The 18,756-nt window shown below is 39.0% G+C and overlaps 5 protein-coding genes across 6 annotated transcripts; 2 read left to right on the top strand and 3 right to left on the bottom strand.

The window, feature by feature from the left end:
- Positions 1-647: 647 nt before the first annotated feature.
- Positions 648-3,259, bottom strand: LOC117633064 (ubiquitin-conjugating enzyme E2 1-like). The gene is made up of 6 exons (XM_034366735.1): positions 2,684-3,259; positions 2,492-2,576; positions 2,315-2,407; positions 1,167-1,255; positions 989-1,074; positions 648-880 (listed from the first exon to the last, which is right to left on the bottom strand). Exons 1-6 carry the CDS (start codon positions 2,747-2,749, stop codon positions 838-840), a joined length of 462 nt encoding a protein of 153 aa, XP_034222626.1. The 5' UTR covers positions 2,750-3,259; the 3' UTR covers positions 648-837.
- A 1,962-nt stretch (positions 3,260-5,221) lies between these two features.
- LOC117632056 (EPIDERMAL PATTERNING FACTOR-like protein 2) lies at positions 5,222-6,560 on the top strand. 2 transcript variants are annotated; one of them, XM_034365429.1, is made up of 3 exons: positions 5,222-5,372; positions 5,466-5,946; positions 6,090-6,560. In XM_034365429.1, exons 2-3 carry the CDS (start codon positions 5,821-5,823, stop codon positions 6,342-6,344), a joined length of 381 nt encoding a protein of 126 aa, XP_034221320.1. In that variant the 5' UTR covers positions 5,222-5,372; positions 5,466-5,820; the 3' UTR covers positions 6,345-6,560. The 2 variants fall into 2 exon arrangements, with proteins under 2 accessions (XP_034221320.1, XP_034221319.1); XM_034365428.1 differs by having other exon boundaries at positions 5,222-5,946.
- Positions 6,561-10,337: 3,777 nt separating this feature from the next.
- Positions 10,338-12,134, bottom strand: LOC117632461 (cysteine desulfurase, mitochondrial). The gene has a single exon (XM_034365940.1). The coding sequence runs from the start codon at positions 12,070-12,072 to the stop codon at positions 10,705-10,707; it is 1,368 nt and encodes a 455-aa protein (XP_034221831.1). The 5' UTR covers positions 12,073-12,134; the 3' UTR covers positions 10,338-10,704.
- Positions 12,135-12,328: 194 nt separating this feature from the next.
- On the top strand, positions 12,329-15,750 carry LOC117630446 (spore wall protein 2-like). The gene is made up of 3 exons (XM_034363166.1): positions 12,329-12,702; positions 13,380-14,138; positions 14,170-15,750. Exons 2-3 carry the CDS (start codon positions 13,425-13,427, stop codon positions 15,577-15,579), a joined length of 2,124 nt encoding a protein of 707 aa, XP_034219057.1. The 5' UTR covers positions 12,329-12,702; positions 13,380-13,424; the 3' UTR covers positions 15,580-15,750.
- Positions 15,751-16,687: 937 nt separating this feature from the next.
- Positions 16,688-18,666, bottom strand: LOC117633168 (cytochrome c oxidase subunit 6a, mitochondrial). Its single transcript, XM_034366867.1, has 4 exons — positions 18,472-18,666; positions 17,949-18,055; positions 17,699-17,741; positions 16,688-16,959 (listed from the first exon to the last, which is right to left on the bottom strand). The coding sequence occupies exons 1-4, from the start codon at positions 18,584-18,586 to the stop codon at positions 16,919-16,921; spliced, it is 306 nt and encodes a 101-aa protein (XP_034222758.1). The 5' UTR covers positions 18,587-18,666; the 3' UTR covers positions 16,688-16,918.
- Between the last annotated feature and the right edge of the window lie 90 nt (positions 18,667-18,756).

The raw sequence follows: 18,756 nt of genomic DNA, 5'->3' as shown, positions 1-18,756 counted from the left end.
GCATATTGCAAGTATAAGAACCAGTTAGAAGAGTTCGAAATATTGTGATGCTACAATGTATAAGCAAAGTAAAACCAAGATTTCAATGCTTGCACAACTACCGTGAGGTCCTTCACTCAAGATTGGATGGATAAATTTCACAACCAGGGAAAAGAGAGGATCTGAATCTTCTTTACAACAATGTATACAATCCAATATTCTCTTGCAAATATTTGACATGTTATGTTATTTTCACCTTTATTAGTTTCTTTTTTTTAATTTATCAAAGGGCAAGTCTCTCCAATCCTTCATTGATCATAAGATATTTGGACTTTTGTTCTTCATACAGAATATTTTTCATGAACTAATTGTTGGCCATACCATTACAAAGCATGAGATTTACATAATAATGAGCCTCTGTTTCTGTTAGTTGCTTGCTTGGTTTTCTTCAGATACTCTGTTGGATTGTTTTCTTAGAAGTTTCAACTTCTATTTACCAAAAAGGAAAACTTATTAGTCTTTCGCATAATGCACATGTGTGCCTTCTTCGAGGCAGCAGGTACATCATTGAGAGAGTGAGTAAATCTTGATCTTGTTAGGAAGCTGACTCCATACCTGAAACAATATTGTCTATGAATTGCATTATTAACACTTGGAACTCTTCGAGATCCACCAAAAGAAATTAAAACACGATTTGACGTGTGTAAATATTGACATAACTTTGTTTGAATGATACATGAGAAGGAAAAGAAAATCTATATGATTGATTACATTCAACAAATAGAGCATGATACACACAATAAAAAGCTTTCTCCAAAAGTTAGGAGAAAAATAGACGAGGCAAATTCCAGACAGATACTACAACGAATCAATGGAATGACGAGCACAGCGGCGTACCCTCCTACAAATTGCCAAGGAGAAGAGTCTGATTAGGTAGATAGAAATAGAAAGAAAATCGTTCAGAAAAAGAAAAAAAATAAAGAAAAGCCCAAATAATATGTTCACGAACTTGTTGTAAGCTTGTATGTCATGCTGATACATGTGAGCGGCCTCGATGTTTGCCGGACTTGCAGGATTTGGATCCGTGAGAAGCGACTGCAACAGTTTATATATCAGTCAACCAGCGTTATCCTCATGTATTATGACTATGGGAGATAAGTAAATGAGTTGTGTGATTTGAAAATTACTTGAATAGATGTCAAAATCGTAGATACATTGTGGCAGGGTGACCAAGCATCCTGAATTATATCCATGCACAGTGTACCATCATGATAAACTGCATAAACCACATAAGTAATCAGTGAAGTTTCTTTTTCTCTTGAAAGAAAAAAAAAACGTACAAATGTAGAAATGTAGATATGTCAATAAACTGCAACAAGTGCTCGTCTATACTATTAATTTAAGAAACTCTCTTTGTTGGACGTACATGAAACCAATATACCCCAACTATTTTTAAGCAACTCCGATGATTTATTGAAGAACAAAAGATAATAGGATCATCATACACAATACCCATAATTCAACTTCTTATCCCATTCAAGGAATAAATTTCTAATCAGTATACAAACAAGAAGAGGCCTATTGTCAAACCTCAACATCATTATGCCAAGTTCTTGAAAGTTTAGAAGCATACAGGAAACTGTATATCCAATCTAGATCTAAATTGTTAATGGTGGTCGAATAACAGTGGACCAGCTATACACTTCTTCATAGGATATCAAGAGGGGAAAACCCATGGTCTTTAGACTACTGAAGATAGACCACTCCTCGGACTACTACAATAAGTTTGCATTGTATATTTGTTTGCAGCAGTGCAAACAAGTGCGTAAATAGCCTCTTTGATGGCATGTAAAACTTCAAACTAGGGACTTGAAATGCCATGCAGCATAGCTTATTTCTGAAAGAGGACCAAAAACCTCTAATAATTCCAAATCAATTCAATTTAGGCTTCTCATTGTTGTTAGCTTGATATACATTGTTGATTGGTTCTCTAAAAGTTTTAGTTTTTGAGATCCAATGGAATTGAACATTCGGGTACTTTCATGGATGGTATTGATGTGAATCAATTAATAGACACTTACACACTTAATTGTACCAGACTTGATCTATAACCATACAGGTAAAGACCAGATTGATTAATCCCTATCTACAAGAGAAGATTGTAGCAGACTTACGAGTTAAGTTGCAAGGCTTAAAGTTTAAGCTTTCGGTTTCTGTAGTGGCTAATTTTGAATTGAACAGCGAGGTATGCTTATATAATGGAATCTTAAATAAAAACATAGATATAGAAGGGAATTCATTTCAAGTAGATAGATACAAGATTTATCAGACTTACCATTTGGATGGAACATTTCGGAGGTAAATCGAACCCGAGGGGGCTTCTCGGGGTAACGTTCACCAAATGTTAACCTCAAACTGAAAGCACCACCTGAATTTTCCATTTGCACATCAAAACTCAAAATTCCAATTAATAATGATAATAATAATAAAATTGAACAGATCGATCTACTACCTTCCCAGGGGCTCTCCTCGGGCCCAAATATGGTGGCGCTCCACACCATCAGGTTATCATCGGACAGAGGGCTGGCGCTGCAACCCTGTAACACAAACAACCCAAATGAAATTCACTAAATTCAGATTGAATTTGATAGGAATCTGAGCTTAATTTGAAGCCTCCATGAAAAATGATACGAAAGGAATTTACCTCAGGAGGCTCGCTTGTTATGGTTCTGAGATCGGACATGAGCCGGAGCTGAGCCGACGTCGCCATTTTAGATGTAAATCAGAGAGCTTTGAGTCCTTGTGGACCAAAACCTCGCAGAATATATGTATGTATATATAGTAAAGCAAAAGGTACACAGATTTGGACGACTTCTCTTTCCCCTTTTTTTAATAAAGGAAGAAAATGAATAAAATAAATGGTGGGGTGAGGTTGGGAAATTGAGGATGAGAATGAAAGAATTTGGGATGAAAACCGTTTCTGGAAATCTGACAAAGAAGAAAGGAATCGAAGCTCTCTCTCTCTCTCTCTCTCTCTCTCTCTCTCTCTCTCTCTGCTGTGTGTCCTTGTCTCTGTCTATGTGCGTCTGTATAATGTATTTCTCTCTATCTCCATCTGTAACTAAATTCTATTCTTTCTTAATTTTGTTGGCTGGATATGACTAATCTTAGCAGCTGGGCTCTCTTGTTTCCCATTGTTAAATTAAATTTGTTCTATCGTTTTCTTTTCCGAGAGCCCCTGGTTTGAGAGTTTGGTTGGTGGCGGTTTGGGCTCTTTTTGGTTTTCGGTGGGTAGACGTAGATGGATGCTTTGCGGTTTCAGCGGTGCAAGAATTTCACAGCTCAGAACGTGTTCGTTAGCGACAATGGCCATTTGCCGAAGTTGTCAACTTGCATGTTGGTTGGTGTTAGCTATTGGGCTATAGCCTTCGCAATTGGGCCTGGAACTTTTCATTTGGGCAATACCTTTTATGCTATTTGGAACTGTGCAAATAAGCCCATCCATGAGAATGGCCATTTCTCCTCTTTCTTGTTGTTCTTTTTTTTTTTTTTTTTTTTCCCTTTTTTTGTCATGCAAGCGATAGTCTAAGCTGCAGTGAATGGGGGTTTCTCACATACACACACCACAGTGTCATGGAAGTTCAAACCTGAGACCACTAATCTGCAAGTCAATGTCTTTTTTCACTAGACTTTACCCCATTGGAGGCCATTTCTCTTCTTAGAAGGACGATTTTGTGAATGAATTGCATTTTGAATGAGTTGAAAATTGTGAATGATATGCGTGTTATTAATTCAAATCGAGATAGCATCCCCTTTCTCTCTAATGTGGGATATTAGGTCCTAACACTTGATGCTCCAGCCCCATCCTCCTCAAACCCACTTTCAAAGCTCACGCGTTCATCTCTCTTAAGAGTTTTTTTTAAAAGGACTTTTTCTATTGACAAGGGTGATAACATACTAAATTTAAACACACTACACAAATGCTAAAACTCTAATTTAGGACATTTTCAACCACTACACTAGTGAGTCATTTGCCCTATCCTATGATTTTTAGTCTTCTTTTGGCAGCTGCAGATCTACTAGCAAGAGTGATGGTCGATTTGGCAATGTGCTACTGATGCAGCGGCACTCAAGCAAGGATGTTGGAAAACACGGCCCACGAACCACCAAGCCCGTTTAGTCTTAAGAATAACCGAAACTAGGCATAAAAGATAGAATAAAATACTCAAACCCGTTAATTCTAAGAATACCCAGATTATGAGCAAAGATGAGAGAACACTCTCTTTGTTTTCAATTTCAATTATCAATAACTCCCTTAAGAAATATGAGCATACAAGTATTTAAAGACTTAATCTCTCATCGCATACATTGAACTAGCACCTAAATTAATTAACCCATTAATCCAGATACATTAAGTCCATATAAATAATTACGACTCTAGCTATTTCATTCCAAATACATGGAATTTATTAGAAGCCAAAATAAAACGTTCATGCATTGAACTTATTAATGCTTTTGATTCAAATGCCCCATAAACTTTAATGGCTCTTTATCTGCATCAGCTACCTATAACCTAATTTCGTATATTTTTTCTTCCAAAAAGTTGTGTGTGGTTTGCACGTAATCTATTTGCTTGGTATTCGTTTTGAAGGATATCCTGCGAGGCACATATAGTTTTGTTTTATCATAAAAGTTAATGAAGTTGGTCATAAATGACATATTACAACTAAAATTTTAATTGGGTGACATTGCTTCAAATTTTTTCTTCAAGTAGCACTTTCTAACAATTCAGGTGGCATTGGTAAAAGTTTTCCTTCCGATCAATACGTTGTGTAATTGTACCATATTCTGGGCTTGATAATGCAAGTTTCATTTTCGTTGGCCAAAAATCATATAATGAAGCTCACATTTTGGCAGTAAAAAGTTGATAACGAATGTGATTCAAATAAGTAGAAAATAAAATAAAATAAGGGAATGTGATTTAAAATGAATGATGAAAACTGAGCATTTCGATTCGGGACATGTGAATGTGATTACACTATCATGATTGAAAAGAGCTCAATGAGTGGGTGAGTGAGAGTACAATGTCCTCTCACACACACAGATATACATACGTACACATATATCTTCATATATACACAGAGAGAGAGAGAGAGAGAGAGAGATGGATATGGCGTGATCAGGTAGGACTGCTCAGACCAACCGCAACAAGAAATCCCAGAAACAAAAACAAAACTTGGTTAAAATGAAAACCCTTTAAATAATAAATGGTACGAAAAAGAAGAAGAAAAAGGAGTCTCAAATTTTCAAGGAAAGCGAAAGCCCAAAAAACCACAGCTGTAAATCCACGTTTTTTAGCAGGAACTGGATCCCATCTCCTCATATCTTGTGGGGTTGTTAATTTGTTTCTGTGGTGTTTTGCTGTTTGGGTTCCTTGTCCTCCTCCTCTGTTTGTGTAAATCTTTGTTTGTTTGTTGTGTGTGCAGTGCAGTAGTTGGTCTCCCAAATCGAGGTTGAGATTTATTCTCTTTTCATAGCTCCCTTTTCTTGCTTCTTTTGCCTCTGCATTTTCTCATTTGTCCATCCAAGTATCCATGTTCAGTCACCTCAAAAATCCCACTGCTACTTCTCACTGAATTAAACCTACTTCTATATAACTACATATATTAACCTGTCATTCTGTTACTGATCCTCTAATTGCTTTTACAACACAATATATACACTTTTCACATCTATTAAATTGCCCCCCACACATTTTAGTCCCTCTCTCTCTCTCTCTCTCTCTCTCTCTCTCTCTCTCTCTCTCAAAACTCTCAAAGCTTCCTCTCCATTTCCACTTAAATGGCTTGCTTACACCATCACACAATTTCTCTTCTGTTTCTCTTGATTCTGAGCTCAACCCAGTTAACCCAGTTGAGATTCATGGCTGAAGGTAGAGCAATTCACAACAGGGTTGGCATTTCCCAGGTGGGTTTACAACTATATATTGATTACTCTTCATATACTAGTGCAATGCTTTCTCTTTGAACTTTCATCAAACACCTGTGAGTTTTAGAAGAATTCAATGCATTAAAAATTTGTCTTTCTGGTGTTTTTGTATGGTTGGGTAGGCAGGAAATGAAGAGAAGAAAGTGATTGTAAGAGGGCAGATAGGCTCAAGGCCTCCAAGGTGTGAGAGAAGGTGCAGTTCATGTGGGCACTGTGAGGCCATTCAAGTGCCTGCAAACCCTCAACTCAAATCAAGCAACAAAAACTCCTCTTCTGTTGCATCCACCATTGCTTATGCCAGAGGTGATGAAAACTCCAGCAACTACAAGCCCATGAGCTGGAAATGCAAATGTGGAAACTCCATCTTCAACCCCTGATCATGATGATTAACTTTTTTTAATTATAATTAATTATGGTTAATTTATAGGTTATGGAGCATAACCCATTTTTGGATCCTGTAAATGGAGGATAATTATGATCTTACTACCCCAAAAAAAAAAGAAGGGTTAAATATCGTTCCTTTGGCCATGTAATTTCCCCTGTTTTTATTAGCTCTGTCTGACATCTCTGATTAGCATATATACTTAATGCAAATATCATTGCTTGGAAGTTGGGGGCTTGGATTGGACCCTGGTTTCTTTTTTTCTTTTGGGAGATTCACTATTATACCCAATATGGGGGCCCAAATTATAAAAATACCCTATATAAAATGGACTTTAGAAACACACCCAAAGCCCATTTACAACATAACAAAAAAGCTTTTAACTTCTTATAAATTACAAAACTGCCATCAATTTCTTAAAACAAGCCCAACCCCAAAATCTCATAAAAATACCCAAATCACTCAATAGGGCATCAAAGTAATTTAATAATCAATATTAAATTCTATAAGGCTAGCTATCATTTTTTGGGTTTTTTTTGGGTTTGTTTATAGGAATTCAATTGTGTAGGGTTTATTTATAATATTAGTGCTAGAAATGGGTATATCACTAAATATCTCTTTTCTTTTTTCCTTTTTTTTTCTCTTGATTTTTGTATGATGGAAAGTGACAATTACATTGCTACTGTGGCCTTGTTTTGTGCACAAAACTGATAATGAGAGATGAGAAAGGAAGAGATGGACAAAGCAATGCAGGACATTTTTGGTAGACTAGGATTTTTGCAAATTTGTGAGATTTTTACCTTTTCACCACGCTACCGTTCCGTTGTTCCCAAGAATTAGACGTTGGAATTTACGGAGGTAACGTAGCGTAACAAAACACCCATTTACCACTTAAACTGCGATCTTTTTATAGCCAAAAGTACACTTTGCATTTCCCAAGATGCTCTTATCTCCCTTTAACCATATTTTTGCTGACGTAAAATTTTGTAGTTAGTTTGCAACTAACAGCTTGTCCAAAAGGAGCCTTGGCCCCTTTGGCTTTCCTTTGGATTGTTAGCAATGATAAGAAATGTGTCATGTAACATGTCCATTGCACTTGAGCTAATTTGTGCTTCGTAACATGCTTAACATAGTTTATAATTATGTCGTGCTATATTTAGCATTAACATTTTAGACTATGTAAATGAATAATAATTATGAGGTGCATTACTCAAACGAATATCAACATAATTAATTAACTTTTAATTTAGTGATATTTTTCATTTTTTGAAGTAACGTCTTGAGTTTCTAAGTTCATTGCTCGCTTAGAACTTTGTATCACTCCCATGAGAACCACAACGGCATGGACATTACTGTGGGAAAACATTTGGAGATAATAAAAAAGTCACAACTATTTTTTTTTTCTTCTGCAGTGGTCCTTCTTTCATCGAGAAAATAACAGAGAGAGAGAGAGAGAGAGAGAGAAAATTAACAAATCATTCACGTAAAAAGAAAAGTTTTAATTTCTATGTGCGCAGCAGCAGCTTATCTTGTTTGGGCAAAAGCCTTGCCTTGAAACTCTATAATTCACGTGCAATTCAAAAATGAGATGAGAATGTTGGTTGGTGCAAACAATCACATTGAAACTTCTCCATCCCTCATTCATTCTCCCAAGTTTTTTGCGCTTTTTTTCATGTCACAACCACCAAACCCCAAAAAAAAAACACACATTGAAACTTCTCCATCCGTAGGGCATGGACAAAACGTCTTCCAACAATCAAAAGTTGCAGTAGGGATAGGCCGCTCCCCAGTCACTATCCATGGTAACTAGTGTAACAGCCTCTCCGTTAGGGCACTTTCATTTCATGGGATGGGGAGCAACGCAAGTTTAGGCCTGAAAGCGCAACCAAACACAATTCAAATCAGAATTGGGTAAGCATAAAATTATCTGGCATGGGGAGCCCCCACTGCCACAATATTCTTAGATTCTCCGGTGGCAGGTGAACCGAGACACATCAATAGAAAAGACAATTTAGAGCAGAATAATAGCATAAAAGCTTCCTGGGTTTAGATCTTCAAATACACATATACCATGCTACCGATGCGATGGAGGCAAGACAACCAAGCAGATGAATAAACTTCCAGGTTTGCATTAGGATCCCATTTGGGAATGAATTAAACATAATTTAGAAGGCATTTGGGATGAGCAAAAGTATTAGAAGAAAATCAAAATCTCTGCCTCAGTTTATTTCAAATCTATGGGATATTAAAATTAAAGTGATTTCCAAACTTAAATGATGTTATGTTTGTTAGTGCAATCAGCTTCTAAGTTGAAGAAGTGGTCCCCTGTGGATTGGAAAATAATTCAACTCTGTTTCACTAGAATTGGACCTTTTTGGCCTCTTCCACAAAGGCAACACCCCCACTCTTATTCAATCCAAAGGCAAAGGGGTTGCATCTATTGATCCCTCTTTTCACCACAAATTGATATCGACGCCCTTTGTTTTTAAGAAATTTTTTTACTTGCTTAAAAAAGAGACTGGATTTATTCAGGTCCCCCAATAAGGCCCATCATCCTCTCCGCCCCTACTAAGACGAGAACTGCTACCAAGCAAGTGTTGGGAAGAGGAGGCATGAAGCTCAAGTGTTTCAAGCGATGGTGGTGTAGCTAGGGTAGTAATAAGGATAAACAAGTACTTCCCAAGCTGGTAAGCAACCATCTCTGTAACCGCACCGGAAGTGGCAGATACATTGGGGTTTTAGTCACCAACTTGCTGTGTCGGTGCCCAGATGAGGTAGATGAAAGTTAACTGTAACACAGCTTGAGATAGCACAGTAGCTCATGAATTAGCTTCATTTGGGATGAAACAAGGGGCTGGCTTTGCTCGAGTATAACCCACCTAGTTGTGAACTTGTGATCCAGGTCTTGGAGATGTTAACCACATTGCTGGAGTTTTATTAGAGAAGCGATTCTCAGACTAGAAAACAGTTCAGTTTAACCTAACCAATTAAGGCCCCGCAGGGTGAGTGATATTGGCCTTGTAAGTTATAGTGCACTCGTTCGTGCTACTAAAACACATACAGCAATCAAATACAGACGGCCCCTTCAAGAAATAACAACATTAACCATACACCAGGCTCATCAATCAAACTCAAAGTATCATATGAATATAACATACGCCACAGAACATCATCTTAGGCCTGACTGATCAGTTAGAAATAGATGAATCCCAACTAATGTTGGGGTGGTAGCACTTCAAGAATTTGCAGAGGGACCGTGTATTCTATATGATACCCAAATTCCCTGGTTTACAGGTTAAAGGCAAGCACCACTACCAACAGTGTGCAGTTGTAATTATGCATGATGCACCATCTACAAACTTATCATTGGAGAAAGCCAAAGCCCTCAATCAAATCATTTGCAGGTGTATTATGAGCAATGAGGTTCTTGTTGTCTACACTATAACTCCCAGCTTACAGAGTAAGGAGACAATTCAAGGCACCATAAAGAGAAGGGATAAACAATCTTCTCTGAGATGAAAATAGTGCACGTATTGCACATTGTTCTCTTGAATTGAGTATTGAAATATTTACAGAGACGAAGAATTAACAGACTTTAAGCAAACAACTGAATACCAAAAGCTGGAAGATCAAGTGGCTATATTATCAGAATTATAGAAGCAAAAGCCAAGACAGACAAAAATTCCATTTAAGAAATGACCACCACCACCCTGAAATACTCTTTCGTTGACATTTGCAAGTGTTCCTTGTCCATAAACCCTAACATACAATAACATACTTTAGAAGTATTGATGACTTGTAAGTCTGCGAGACCATTGCGAAACTAAAGCACTCAAGAAAAGAGACTAAAATGAATGGTGGCAACCATTTCCTATGTTTGTGCGATCTTCTATCGTACTCAGTTCATCAATGGGGAAATCTTGTTTGTTGTGCATACCCACAAATATATGCATAATGCGTAAGAACAAAAAAATTGAACTACCAACCATATTCAAACATTACTCATTCACCACATGCATCATATAACGCATTGAATATTTTCTGTAATGCAATATAATTTATTCAACATGATACAAAAAACAAAGAAAGAAAATAACATATCAGACATAGAAATGTATCGTCAACATCTATCTAGCCCATATAAAATGCCAAGGATACACAACAGCGCCAGGCAAATACTGAAAACAACTACCGTGTTTGCAAAATTTCGTTATAGAGTAACTATGGAGAGTTGTCAAAGGCATTTACACCAAGGATAGCAAAATGAACCTCGAATTCTCCATCTCCTCCATCAGCTGCAGCTCACGAGTGCATATCTATACTTACTGCTTCACCCACTGCCTCTCACAAAATCCTCAATGCTGTGACCACTGAATATTCTTAATATCAATTCCATCCTTCACCATCTCATAAAGCGGGCTCATATCCCTCAACTTCTGCACCTGCAGCACCGTCAGCTGAACTGCCCGGTCAATCTCTGCCTCCGTGGTGAACCGTCCAATCCCGAACCGAATCGAGGTATGAGCCATGTCCTCATCCACCCCCAAAGCCCTCAACACATACGAAGGCTCCAAACTCGCACTAGTACAGGCACTCCCACTCGACACGGCCACCTCCTTCAACCCCATTAACAAGCTCTCCCCTTCCACGTAAGCAAACGACAGATTCAAATTCCCAGGATACCGTCTCTCGGTGCTACCATTCACCACAACAAAATCAAGCTTTTCCCTAATCCCATTCAGCATTCGTTCCTGCAACTCTGTTATCCTCTTCTGATCATACTCCATCTCCTTCTTCGCAATCTCACAAGCCGCACCAAACCCTACAACCAATGGCGTGGGCACGGTGCCACTTCGAATCCCCCTCTCTTGCCCACCTCCATTCATTTGGGGCTCGACCCGAATTCTCGGCCGCCGCCTCATATACAGAGCTCCAACCCCTTTCGGCCCATAAACCTTGTGCCCGGAAAGCGACATCAAACTCACATTCCATTTGTCCACTTCGATTGGGATCTTCCCAAGGGCCTGAGCAGCGTCGGTATGGAAAGGAATTTTGAATTCCTTGCAAATTTCCCCAATTTCCTCCATCGGCTGAATAACCCCAATCTCATTGTTCACCGCCATGACCGATACGAGCCCGGTATCGGGCCGAATCGCAGCGCGAAGCTCGTCGAGGTCTATAAGCCCATCGGACTTCACTGGAAGGTAGGTGATATCAAAACCTTCCTGCTGAAGATGACGGCACGAATCGAGAACGCACTTGTGCTCGGTCTGGGTGGTGATGACGTGGCGCTTCTTGTCCTTGTAGAAATGCATGACGCCCTTGACGGATATGTTGTTGCACTCGGTGGCGCCGGAGGTGAAGACAATTTCTTTTGGGGAGGAGCCGATTAAATCGGCGATCTGGGCGCGGGCGGTTTCGACGGCGGAGTCGGACTCCCAGCCGTACATGTGGGTCCGGGAGTGGGGGTTGCCGTAGCGGGTGAGGTAGTAGGGGAGCATGGCGTCGACGACCCTGGGGTCCACCGGCGACGTGGCCTGCATGTCCAGGTACAGAGGCCTTCCGGAGATTTTGACGCCTTTCATTGAAATTCCATCTGCGTCTTCGTAGGGTTCTGCAACAGCGGCGGCGGTGGAGAGTGCGCGGGCCAGGTGAGAGGCGGTTGATGTGGGTTTGGGGGTTAGGGTTTGGCGGAGAGTGGAAGCCAGAAGCTTCGAAGCCATTTTTTTCGGGGTTTTTGCTAGGTTTGGCAGTGTTGTAATGAAGAAGCAAAGGAGAGAAAAGAACCACATTTTAGCGTAGGAAATTAAATTCACCGTTCTTCGATCTAGAGAAGGACACGTGGCAGCTTGTGAACCCTGTATAAATGCAGAAAACGACGTCGTAAAGTGTATATAAAAAGTTGAAGCTGTAAAGTGACCAGATTTGGGACACGTCCACTTGCCCTAAATAAATCACGCAAGCCAGGTGTTTGTTTCCTTTTTATCAAATTGTGAAGGAAGGGAAAGTATAGCAAACCCACTCTCTCCCTCTCTCTCTCTTCTCCGTCACTATAACTTATTGGTTACATTGTCTCTATCCTTTAATCAAGAGTTCAAAGTTCCAACTTCCATTACCAGATTCCAGATCCAAATCTAGGTGGGAAGAAGAAACATTGAAGGCTCGCCAATAAAACCCATTGCTCTGATCTTGCATTTGTGTTGAGTTTCCATGGCTATGTGTATCTAAGTATATCTACCAACATTTCCAGTTTCTGCCATATTTCATTTTTGGTAACTTACCTACCTACACCAGAGAGAAAAAAGGTTCACTTTTTGTCATTGGCAGAATCCAACGGCCTCCAACACTCTCTGGTATGTTTCTCTCTCTCTCTCTCTCTCTCTCTCTCTCTCTCTCTCTCTCTCTCTCTCTCTCATGAGCATTCCATCTTCTTTTTTACTTTGTGAAATTTCTCAAATGTTGCTGCTTGCAATCAGATTGGGCGGTGTGCTGTAAGAGCATGTTCAGATCTGGGTTGATGTTTTCAATGTCTTAGAATTTTGCTCTGTTTTTTGTTCTTTCAGTTTCTTTGGTTTCCCGTTCTGATATCTGCACTAGTTGAACTGGGTTGGCTTTGTAATGTGAAAAAGATAATTGATTTGGTTACATAGTGATGAAATCCAAGTGGGATTCCTTCACAATTTGGAAACTCTCATTGGTGATAACAACGTGAATAGCTTCCCATGTGAAAGTGGATGACATTGATATATGAGGTTGCTTATTGGGTTCTGGTCTAGTTGAATTCAGGGTTCCTGTCTAAGCACTATGCTGATATTTGGTTGGATTCACATATTTACTGCTATACAGTCACAAATATATTTTTTTTTCCATCAATTTCCAATGAACTTATATTTGTTGTACTGAGATTTTATGAAACTAAATTTACCTATTTTCAGCTTATGATTTGATGACACTAGGAAGAATTCGGTTTTAGTTTCCCCTTCTTTGAATACGAGTCGAGGAATTTAACAGAAGTAGAACTTTTATGCAGGTGTTGTAAAGAAAATATTTTTGTTGAGCCTTAAAGAGATTAGGCATGTTCAAGCTATCTCCTCGAAGGAACTCGAGATCTAAAGGTTTCAAGGTAAAACATGCTTTACAGCTATTTCTTTTGGCGGGTGTCTGCATCTGGCTAGCTTACCAAGTCAAGCAGTCTCATGGTAAGAAAGCAGAATTCAGGCAAAGCATAAAAGATGGGGATCAAATTGTTAAGTTAGGAAGAAAGGACCTCAAGCCTCTTGTGGAGGAAAGTGTCAATAGCAATGCAAGGGAAAAGGAGGAGGAAGAAGAAAACAAGCCTGAAGAGATTGATAATGTAGGGAGAGGCACTGGAGACGATGGGATAAGTGAAAATGATGAAAATAAAATTGAAGAAAGAACAGGTGATAATGGTGTTTCAGTAGAAGAAGAGAAAGAAAGGGACACGAGCAAGGAGAATGAAAATGAAGAGAGCAAAGAGGATGAAAACGCCCAGAAGAAGAATGAAGACAATAAAGCCAAGGAGAGTGAGGAAAGCAGTGAGAAGGAAACTAAAGAGACCAAAGAGAAAGAAGGTGAAGAGAAGGAGAATGTAGAGACCAATGGGAAAGAAAGTGAACAGAAGGAGCATGAAGAGACCAATGAGAAAGAAAGTGAACAGAAGGAGCATGAAGAGACCAAAGAGAAAGAAGGTGAACAGAAGGAGCATGAAGAGACCAAAGAGAAAGAAAGTGAACAGAAGGAGAATGAGATCAAAGAGAAAGAAGGTGAACAGAAGGAGAATGAAGAGACCAAAGAGAAAGAAAGTGAACAGAAGGAGAATGAGATCAAAGAGAAAGAAGGTGAACAGAAGAGAGAATGAAGAGACCAAAGAGAAAGAAGGTGAACAGAAGGAGAATGTGGAGACCAAAGAGAAAGAAGGTGAACAGAAGGAGAGCGAAGTGACCAAAGAGAAAGAAAGTGAACAGAAGGATAATGAAGAGACCAAAGAGGACGGAAGTGAGGAGAAAGGAACATCAGAGGAGAGTCAGGGAGTGGATAATAAAGAGGGGGAAGAACACATTGAGACAGATAATAAAGAAAACGAGGCTGAAGAGAAGGAAGGTGATAAGATTGAGCAACTAATTTTATCTGATGATCGGGTTCGAGATGGAGGTGAAAAAAATGATGAGGGGGCAAGAGAAGAGCCTTACAAGGCTGATGATGCTTCCAGTGCCGTGGCCCATGAATCTCAGAATGCGACAGCAAATAATGGACAAGATAGTGGTAGCAAGAGTAATCACTTAGAACCAGAGAACGGTTCCACGCCTAACTCAACTGAGCAGGAGAAAGTCGATGCTAAGAAAGAGGACTCTGCACAACAAAATGTTGTATTAGAGCAACCCGAGAAATCTGATGTACCTGCCAACAGCGAGCAAAAAGACTCAAGCACCACAGCTTCCACTAAAACTGAGAATGGAGAGGCAACTAAGGGAGTATCTACAGATACTTCTAGTAATTCTGAATCTGTTGTGTCGGAGAGTCAGATTGTCCACTCCGATACATCTACAGAAACAGAAAATAGTTATGCACCTTTAGCCATGAGCATTGTTCAGACGCAAAAGTTCAGCAGTGACACTGAGGTAGAAGGGACACAGGAAAGTACACTATCTCAAAATACAAACGACAATGAAGATGGTGGCCAAAAGCAAGAAGCTGATTCTTCTAATCCTTCATTCCAACAAGAGAAAGATGCACCCTCAAACGCAGATAACAAATCTGATGCAGGCCAGACTGTAAATGACAGTGCTGTTCCAAACAACATAAATGAAAACGCAAATGGCAACGACAACACAGATGCAGGCCAGAAGGAATCAGTTGACTCTTCTGATTCTTCAGTATCCCAAGACAAAGAGGAGTCTTCAAACACAAATAATAATGCGGAGGCTGGACAGAACGAGAATGAGAATGTTCTTCAAAGCAAGACCGATGACAATGCAGATGTAGGCCAAAAGGAAAATGGAGGTGCAGGCGGAGAAGAATCTGGTAATGCGCAGAAGGAGAGTGAAGATTCCTCGAACACTGACGAAAATACTAATGAGAGCCAGAATGTTACAGTTGATTCTTCACATTCATCGATCCTTGAAGAAGAGAACGAGGCTCGTATAGACCTGGAAACTCTGCCAGAAAGCAAAATCGAAACTCATACCAATGATGATACGGCTGCAGAGTAGAAATTGTAATAAGTTGATCGTTCATTCCGCAACCGTTTATATCATTTTGTTTTCATCTTTTTGTTCAGAGGTGATTAGGCAAAACTGTAAGGTTCATTGCTCAATGTACTTGAGAAGTTGTAAGATCCAAGGTTTGAAATTACATAATTCCTGTGATGTTCCATTCTTACATGCTGTTGTTCCTCTTACTCTTTCTTCGTCTGACCTGTCTTACTCTCTCTTCTTCTGAACTTTGGCTTTCCCCAAAAGGATAACTGATTTTCCTTTATTGCTTGGTATAGCGAGAGAATGTGTTTAGGTTTAGAACATCAAATCTTACATCGATTCTTCCGAAGTTTTGAATTTCCTTTATTGTAGCTTCCATACTATAACGTTAGAAACACATAGAGGAAAAATAATTCAAATTTTCACAATCTACATTTTTTTTTACCTTTATTACTGCTCTAATTTGGGAAAATAACACCAACCGTGTGATATGAACAAACAAAAATTGGAACCGGGTTTATGGAGTTACTCTTCAACTCTTTGCCAACTCAACAAAAAATAGGCTCAAATTCACAACTGAACAACAGTAAAATAGAACTGCAGCTAGACCCATTAAACTCACGTTAATAAGGTTTACTTCCTAGTAATTAGCTCTTATCCTAAGAGCTAACTCCACCTCCTCCTTTCTAGCATTTATCATAGCAAGCTAATAACAATTCAACAACCAAAAAACTTTCTATGGGTGGGTCGGGAAACCCATTCCCCAATGAAGGTGGGGTTGGGAAACCCCCGAATTGAAGATTGTGGGTATGAAGACAAGGATGGGAAAAAAATGCTTAATGGAGATGGGGATGAAAATGACATATCCACCCCCGATTCGACCCATTGCATCCCTAATTTTTAGGCATCTACTTACCAAAACACAGATAATATATAATAAATATCATCAACGTTTTGGAGTTTTTATCTGCATGTACTTGCCATCAAATTTTGTTCCAATATTTTCATCACTTACAAGTTACAACGTAGTTTCGCTTGGGAAGGTGTGCGGCACATTAATGGGTGTGAATAGAAAATGCCATAAGAATTCTCCACATTCCAAATCACACTAGATACTTTAAGCTAGAAAAGGTAAAAACAATATCTCATGATCTTATTTATGGGTTTCAATGTTTACAGAAAAACATAACACAACTTGCCACAAGGATTTTGATCCAGAATTCATAATGTGAAACAAGTGCAACCAATTCATATCCAATGAAATCCAAGGTAGTCTAATGAATCTGTCTAACATGAAAAACATGGACGAGAGTTATTCCAAATTGCGTCTCTTTGAAGTATCCCAAAAGCTAGCCTAGTGGTGCTCGTGCTTCTTTTCAAAAAGACCATTCGGACCTGAACACCAACGAAAAACATATCAGATATTCAAGCAATACTAAATCCAGGCAATTCTTCTTAATAAAAAACGAAAGCTCATTAACAAGTATAATGCAAAATAATTAAGCTTCAACATCACAATATCCTCAAAACATAGATTTTAAAATCCAATGTAAACTTCCATCCAGAATCGATGCAAGACCTTAACCTTAGTGCCTACACTTCTAAGACATGGTAGGCTATCAACAATAATTTAGCCTAATAGCCCCAGCCCAAGATGCAGCTGTAGCATTATTATCAACCGTTTGAGGTTAAATACACCAATATGATATTACTTATCCGACTCATCTTTCGGAAAAGCAGTTTCAAAACGGAATAACTCATATCTTTCCTTGTGCCCACAAACCCCCATCGATTTTTAAAATCCAGTTCTAGTATCAAAATCAACTTGTGGCCGCATCACACTCTCTAGGTACAGCATTGGTTCTTGTTCAGATTACCAAAAAGCATATAAGGTCATGAAAAAAAATTAAAACATGCTCCCTCCATTGCCTGAACTACCTAGAGTGCTGTTCTTCATGAGACATACTGATTAATAGTTAATGAAAACCAAAATAATGGCTAAGATCGAATCCTTCATCGACAATAAATATGCTGGAACACTCTATCCAATGTTTATTACATTAAACAACAATGCAAATCTAACCAATCTTTCTCAGAAAAGAAAACAGCGAGCTAATGATGTTCAGAATCATACCCCATGGGAACTCCTTATTGCGGATGTGTAAATATGGGTACGGCTGCAAACATAGGCAACAGATAACACGGATCACTATCAGATGAAAAAAAAAGGTAAAGGAATATAGCATACCACGGAATGTGAAATGCAAAAACTAATATCACAAAAAATATTTAAAACATAAAATACAAGGAAAGGTAGGCAGCTCCACATCGAGCAGCAAAATACAGAACAAAAATAAATCCCAAGGCTTAAGAAGAAAGCTCACAGGAGGCTCGTCGTAGTGAGGATGAGGCTTTGACAGGACAACAAACGCGAAAATAGTGCATGAAGCAATGCCTAAGTAAGTAATCTTCTCCCACTTGGCCGTCTCATCTGAAAAGGAGAAATAGAAAATAGATAAACACAGTTCAAAAACATTAAAAACATTGAAACATTGAATTTCATGTTAGAAGCCAAGATAAATCTCAAGGTTTGAAATTCCATCAAATTCAAACAACCCGTAGATGAGATCCCAAAATTTATTTCATCTCATTATCACGCATTTCCAAATCAATCAACTTTATTGAACAAAACAAAAGATCAAAAAACCCAAACCTAAGGAACAATAGCGAAAGCCCTAATATGCAACCATAGCTCCAATGTCAATTAAGCTATCAGATCAAAAATTGAAAATAAAATAAAAATAAATAAAAAGAGGTCTTTGAAGATAAAAAAACTAATAGGCGCATAATTGCGAATGTATATGTCTGCGCGCCTGAGAGAGCGAGAGAGAGAGAGAGAGAGATTACGAGCATCGTCGTGAGCAGCAGAGGAGGAGAAGGAACGCTTTGGAGGAGCAGAGGATCGAGAGCCACTGCGCAGGACGGTTCGAAGGGCAGCAGATCGGACCATCGACATCGCCATTTCTTAGCAAAACTCTCTTTCGATCGACAAGTGAAAATGTGAAACCCTTTTGCCCATTGTATCAGAAATGTATAGAGGAAATTAGAAACTACAACAAGAAGCCCATTAACAAGGCCCATTTCTCAAAGCCACACTCACACACCCATTTCTAATCACGGCCAGTTTACTAT

This window comes from Prunus dulcis, chromosome 6 (assembly GCF_902201215.1).
Source record: "Prunus dulcis chromosome 6, ALMONDv2, whole genome shotgun sequence".
Taxonomy (NCBI): Eukaryota; Viridiplantae; Streptophyta; class Magnoliopsida; order Rosales; family Rosaceae; genus Prunus; species Prunus dulcis.
This window is presented reverse-complemented; position numbering and strand designations above follow the sequence as displayed.

What these genes read in the sequence shown, in the direction of transcription:
- LOC117633064 (XM_034366735.1), bottom strand. Translation starts at nt 2,749, where the DNA reads ATGGCGACGTCGGCTCAGCTCCGGCTCATGTCCGATCTCAGAACCATA. An exon ending in TAACAAGCGAGCCTCCTGAG is followed by an intron (nt 2,577 to 2,683) that starts GTAAATTCCTTT and finishes TTTGTGTTACAG; the next exon opens with GGTTGCAGCGCCAGCCCTCT. An exon ending in GACATACAAGCTTACAACAA is followed by an intron (nt 881 to 988) that starts GTTCGTGAACAT and finishes GGCAATTTGTAG; the next exon opens with GAGGGTACGCCGCTGTGCTC.
- LOC117632056 (XM_034365429.1), top strand. Translation starts at nt 5,821, where the DNA reads ATGGCTTGCTTACACCATCACACAATTTCTCTTCTGTTTCTCTTGATT. An exon ending in ACAGGGTTGGCATTTCCCAG is followed by an intron (nt 5,947 to 6,089) that starts GTGGGTTTACAA and finishes ATGGTTGGGTAG; the next exon opens with GCAGGAAATGAAGAGAAGAA.
- LOC117632461 (XM_034365940.1), bottom strand. Translation starts at nt 12,072, where the DNA reads ATGGCTTCGAAGCTTCTGGCTTCCACTCTCCGCCAAACCCTAACCCCC.
- LOC117630446 (XM_034363166.1), top strand. Translation starts at nt 13,425, where the DNA reads ATGTTCAAGCTATCTCCTCGAAGGAACTCGAGATCTAAAGGTTTCAAG. An exon ending in TCAAAGAGAAAGAAGGTGAA is followed by an intron (nt 14,139 to 14,169) that starts CAGAAGGAGAAT and finishes CCAAAGAGAAAG; the next exon opens with AAAGTGAACAGAAGGAGAAT.
- LOC117633168 (XM_034366867.1), bottom strand. Translation starts at nt 18,586, where the DNA reads ATGGCGATGTCGATGGTCCGATCTGCTGCCCTTCGAACCGTCCTGCGC. An exon ending in TGCTGCTCACGACGATGCTC is followed by an intron (nt 18,056 to 18,471) that starts GTAATCTCTCTC and finishes TCTCCTTTTCAG; the next exon opens with ATGAGACGGCCAAGTGGGAG. An exon ending in CTCACTACGACGAGCCTCCT is followed by an intron (nt 17,742 to 17,948) that starts GTGAGCTTTCTT and finishes CTATGTTTGCAG; the next exon opens with CCGTACCCATATTTACACAT.